The following is a 5807-nucleotide window of genomic DNA, read 5'->3' on the forward strand; positions in this document are numbered from 1 at the left end:
GACATTCCTCGTAGAACGACATGAGGATTAAAGTGTTTCAGAAACATAAAGTCCTCTGCAGAGGCCCAGGACAATCCACATTTTTGTAAAAAGAAAAGCAATTTCATCCAGATCTTATGAAGCAAAATCATAAAAATGCCCATTTTTTCATCACCTTGTCTCACACCATGAAGTTAAAAACATTTTTCCTCCACTTCCTGCCTCAGAAGGAGTTTTAACTTTCCAATTAACTTAATCTTCATAGTCTTGTGACCCTGTAAAGTGTGTTTTTAGGGGTAAAAATTAATTAAAAGCTACTAAATCCTGAATGCTGAAGGTGGAGGGAGGGCACTGGCCTCCCTGCAGGGAAGCTGCAAGATGAGGGACACTCACTGTGGCTCCAGGGAATTGCTGTTTTGACTGAAACTGATCCAAAATGTTCTTTGGGTTAGAAAGGGGTGAGAAGGGGCCATTTGAGGCAGCATTTCATCACTCCATGGGGTGTTATTGTTGTCTTTTGGTTTTGATCTGCCTTGACAACAGGGAAAACACATCAAATCTCTTATTCTTCAACTTCTGATTGGCTTTGAAGCCGTTTTATTAGCGATTCCCCTGCTCACAGCTGGGGCACACGGCATCACTCCTGCTCCTCTCCCATGGCAACGGAGCACGGCCCCCAAACACGACGGGGTGCCCACAAGGGAATGTTGACCTCAGTCCCGGGATCGGTTGCCAACAACAGAACTTGGCCCTCAGACCCGCCCACTCCCTGCTAATGCAGCCCTCGGACACAACCAGGTGCCAGCAGAGGAAATGACCAAATGACCAGGTGCCAGCAAGGGAATTTTGCCCTCAGCCATGGCCAGGTGCCGCCCACGTAGCATCCTTTTGTCCCTGATCCCTCCACATCAAAGTAAGCGCTTTTATTTAAGGAATATCAGATATTTACATTTACAGGGAGAATTCTGACCCCTGCAGGGAATGATTTTCAAGGTTATTTTAAAGATTATTTTCAGGCCCTGGCGTTCACTCCTGCACCTTAATTAGTGAGAACTGTGCTCCTTTGGAACCACTGAAAATAATATGGAATATTTGGGGGTCTAATTTAAGGGCATTTTGCCCTTGTGATTCCTGTGCCTCCATCGAGTACCCCCGAGGTCATCCTGCAGGGGCTGCCATCCCTCATCGCTGTGATCACTGGATTTAACTCACTCAACCCCTCCTACAAAGATCCAGGTAGCTGCAAAACATCTTAACTGCACATATCCCCCCACTGGGGCATGACAAGGGGGGAAATCGTCATAAATATCATTTCTGGGGATGACAGTGGAAGGTATTTTTATCTGTAGAGTTTAGTGATGTAGTGGACGTTTGCTTTCCTGTTTTCCTTGATCTTTATTAGTAGTTTCATATTGCTGCACCTCCAAATCCAGCCCAGATCTGCGGAAAAGAGGGAAGACATCAAAGAACAACCCCAAAAACACAGTTTCCCAGATCTGCTCTTCAAAAGGGGTTTAGGAGGAGGCGGCCTGGTGCTGATTGCAAGTTATCATCACAAAATCCTCAAATCCTTCCAAATCCATTTTGCCACAGTGGAATTTTAGGGATAAAAGTGCATAAATAAGTGATGTTAAAGGTGAGTTCTTGCCAAGCTTTGCCAGCATCTGGATCCAGGTCCTCCAGGTGTTTAGGATCTCCAGGACCATCCCATGCCAGGCCCAGCCAGCAAAGGTCACCAGTGCCCCTTGGTAAGCTGAAAATGAGCCAAAACCCTGCTGGTTTGGGTGAGCTCCTGCAGAGAGAACTTGGAGCGAAATCCATCCAGTGGACAGACGAGGAACCATCCTGAAACCTCTCCAGGTTCCTGGTTGTGGGTTGATGCCCCATGGAGTAGTGGACCCTCCTCTTGAGGAGTCTGCTGGTCTGGTCACCAGCATCATCATCATCATCAGCCCCCTGCTCTCCTGACACAACCTTGTCTCTCTGTTCTTTGCAGTTGACAGAGATGCCAATGACAGCTGGGCCGTGCCAGATGTACTTTAGTAAGTCCCACAAGTTTGGGATGGGAAAGGGGATTCCACCACCCTCAGTCTCCGTGAGGGCTTCTCTCGTGCTGGGCTGGGTCTCCCAGAGCCAAAACCCACCTGAGGTGTCCTCCAAAAGGGCTGAGGTGTCCTGAAATGGGTGGAAAACATCCTCCAAAGGTCTGGAAACACCCCAGTAGTACAGAGAATAATGATGGAATGGGAATCAATCCCATTTTTCAGTTCTTTTACCCAAAACTATGGGATTTAGGGCTGCATTTGCTGCCCAAAAAATATTTTGCCAAATGGTTCACTTCTTGTTCTGATCATGAAACTGTTGATAATTGTTGATTTGTACCATTATGGGGGTAAAGGAGAATAAGTGGGTGTGAGTGATACAGGAGGCAAAAACTGGCCTCTGAGCACCCACTTGATCATTTAAATTGGTCATAAAACATCATTCTTGGACCATTAATGTGTGTCCATCATTAGTTGTGGCATTTATTAACATTAATTTGTTAATTAGGTGCTGTCACTGCCTCCCTAAACCTTTTTATGTTTTTTGCAGCAATCCTCAGGCCTTGAACAATTTTTTGCCTGGATCCAGAAAGGTGAGTGACAGCTCAGCTCCCTCCCTAAACCCATGCAACTTCTGTAACACAAACATTTTTTTTTTAATTAAAACTGGATTTTTACATCAAACCTCCCCAAAGGTCACAATCTTTTTAGGTCTGAGTTCCTGCCGCTGCTCATGCAGTGCTGCCAGCAGGGATTTTGGGGTGGTTCAAGCCAAAATTGGGAACAGGGAGAGCTGCTGCCCCACTGCTGGGGAGAGCTTGGTGCTTTCTGGGGCTGCCCCTCACCACTGCACCCTCTTTCCCCCCCCCCCCCCATTTTTTTAAATTCTGCACCAAATAAATGTTCGTCCTTCCAGCCTGACCGTGCTCCTCTCTCATCACAGAGGATGCACCCAGTCCCTTTTTTGAAGGTGCTGGGCTAGTAGACCTTTTCTAAATTTCTCCTTGGAGAGCCTTTCCTTGCCCTCGCATCATTTCCAACCCCCCTCGGTGTGTTTCTGACGCATTTCCCAGGTCTGGGAGCCCTCCCCGAGCGCCGAGCCGAGCTGGCCCGTGGCCAGCAGGGGCCTGGCCCTGCCCGAGGCCGCCGGCGCGGGCTGCCCGTGGGGCGGCGGGGCCGCGGCGGGGCCGCCCCGGGACCTGCTCCAGCAGTGCCTGTGGGCAGCGGGCATCACCGAGCAGCTGCTGGAGGCCGAGGCCAAGCGGGAGCCGGGCAGCTTCCAGCCTCGCCCACAGCCCGCGGGGCCCGCGGCTTCCCGCAGCGGCCCGCAGCTCTGCCGGGCCGCCCTGGGCCAGCAGCCGGCCCTCAGCACGGCCCAGCCCTTCGTGCAGCACCTCGGGCCCTTCGCCAGCCTCCAGACGGGCAGCGGGCCCGCTCAGCTGGAGGGACAGCAGGGGACGGCCACCGCCCTGCCAGCGCCACGGGTCGTGTTCCTCCAGCAGGCAAGTGCAGCCCCTCTGCGTGGTGACCGCCTGGGGCCACTCCCGTGCTGTCTGCCGGACAGGCTTTTGTAGCTCTCTGGTTTGAAGTTCTGGGTTTTAGTCCTACTTCTAGTTCTTTAAGTTCCTACGGATTTTAATTTTGCTAATTCTTTTCATTCTGTGTCTTTTTATTTATGTTGTTATTTTAAGTCCTGCTTCTTTTCCTTCGGTTCTTTCACCTGGGAAGGGGGAAGAGAAACGGGGACAAGGACCCCAATATTTGAGCTTTTATTTAGGTCAGTCTTCACCTCCCTCTGTAGACCCCCCATTTGTGGGTTTGGGGCACACAGGCCCATTTCTGGGGTTCAGACCCTGAGGGGGGCAGCACCTTTTTCGAATCCTGGAGTCCTTAAGTTTGGAAAACCCTCAAAGATCCTCACATCTGACCCTTTTTGTCCTTCCTTGTATGTGCTGGTGGCGGGAGAAAGTCCCGTCCTCCTCACGCATTCAAACCAACCTCAAGCAGTTTGCAAGTTAAAAAGCACCAGATTTAGGGCGTGTTTTTCATTTTTTGTGTTGTTTTCCACCCTGTCCAGGTGCCACAGAGGATCATGCTGCAGGTGGAGCAGCCAGCCCCCACCACACTCATCCTGTTCCCTGGCCCAGCCTCCTATGTCCTGGGGAGTGGCCAGGGGCCACTGTGGGCCACCGGCCCACAAACCCAGCAGCCACCCACATTCTGCCACCCCGTCGTCCTGCGGCCACCAGCACCCTGGAGCACCAGCACCCCAGCACAGCAGCATCCCAACGCCCAAGGCTGTGGGAATTGAGCTGTGGCATGGTGAAAGCTTCTGGAGCCTGAAGCCAAAGTCGCGGAAAGTGGACTCTTTTGTTTCTTATTTTTAATAGAACTCTTGATGCAAAGTGCCATAAGAATCCAAAGTGAGATTATTTAGTATTAAGGCTTGAGTTTAAACACATTCCCGGTCTTGTTTCATGTTTGCAAGATCTCATCACCCTGGTCCCTGTGGAGAGGACCTAAAAGATGGGGACAAGGAGCCCGTCAGAGTGAAATGGACAAAGCAGGTACACGGGAGAAGAGAGAAAATGCAGCGCTGTGGGAAAGGGGAGAAAATGGGGACGTCCTAGGGCACAGAAAAGGCAGCAGCGCCCCGCGGGCCCGTCACTGCCCGCAGCTCTTGGTTTCGGTGCTCCCGGGAGCCTTCACGAGTTCAGGCGCTCCCTTCTCCTCCTGCAGCTCCCAGCGCCCCGAGGCACACGCGGGTGTCGCACAGCGCTGGCGGCCACGGGGCCACCACAGCTCAGGGGAGCTCTGGCAAGGTGCGGAGGCCCCCGGCGCCTGTCCCGGGGAGTGTCCCCCGCCTGTGCCGGCCGCCTGCCCCGGCCGGGAGCCACGGCGGGTGGGCTGCAGCCGCCGCCTCCGACCCCGGGCGGCTCCGCGAAGACGCCGCCGCACCGCCGAGGGGCCGCTCGTCTCCCCAGCGCCGGGCCCGCGATCCTCACCCGCCGCTGCCGCCGCCGCCAGGCCGTTCCCGGGGCTCCGCCAGGCTGTTCCTGGTGCTCAGCCAGGCTGTTCCCGGGGCTCCGCCAGGCTGTTCCCGGGGCTCAGCCACGCCGTTCCCGGGGCTCCGCCAGGCTGTTCCCGGGGCTCAGCCACGCCGTTCCCGGGGCTCCGCCACGCCGTTCCCGGGGCTCCGCCAGGCCGTTCCCGGGGCTCAGCCACGCCGTTCCCGGTGCTCAGCCAGGCTGTTCCCGGTGCTCAGCCACGCCGTTCCCGGTGCTCAGCCAGGCCGTTCCCGGGGCTCAGCCACGCCGTTCCCGGGGCTCCGCCAGGCTGTTCCCGGGGCTCAGCCACGCCGTTCCCGGTGCTCAGCCACGCCGTTCCCGGTGCTCAGCCACGCCGTTCCCGGGGCTCCGCCAGGCTGTTCCCAGGGCTCAGCCACGCCGTTCCCGGTGCTCATCCAGGCCGTTCCCGGGGCTCAGCCACGCCGTTCCCGGTGCTTGGCCGCTGCTGCCGGGCCCCTCGCTGCCGGGCCCGCCGGCGGGAGCACTGCGGGGGCACCGAGCTGCAGTTCCGCGCTTTGGCCGCCCGGTGGCAGCCGCGAGCGTGGGAACGGCGCGGGGCTCGGGGGACGCGGCGGGGGAGCCCCCGGAGGGCGGGGGACACGCGGGGACACGCGGGGACACGGACCGGGAACACAGACCGGGGACACGGACCGGGAACACGGACCGGGAACACAGACCGGGGACACGCGGGGACACGCACCGGGAACACGCACCGGGG

At 56.0% G+C, this 5807-nt stretch overlaps 1 protein-coding gene across 1 annotated transcript; it reads left to right on the forward strand.

Moving 5' to 3' along the window:
* The first annotated feature begins 837 nt into the window (after positions 1 to 837).
* LOC138098209 (BRD4-interacting chromatin-remodeling complex-associated protein-like) lies at positions 838 to 5339 on the forward strand. Its single transcript, XM_068994564.1, has 6 exons — positions 838 to 845; positions 1127 to 1215; positions 1976 to 2021; positions 2572 to 2614; positions 3095 to 3523; positions 4099 to 5339. Exons 1-6 carry the CDS (start codon positions 838 to 840, stop codon positions 4330 to 4332), a joined length of 849 nt encoding a protein of 282 aa, XP_068850665.1. The 3' UTR covers positions 4333 to 5339.
* Positions 5340 to 5807: the final 468 nt, after the last annotated feature.

This window comes from Aphelocoma coerulescens, chromosome 24 (genome assembly GCF_041296385.1).
Source record: "Aphelocoma coerulescens isolate FSJ_1873_10779 chromosome 24, UR_Acoe_1.0, whole genome shotgun sequence".
Lineage (NCBI taxonomy): Eukaryota > Metazoa > Chordata > Aves > Passeriformes > Corvidae > Aphelocoma > Aphelocoma coerulescens.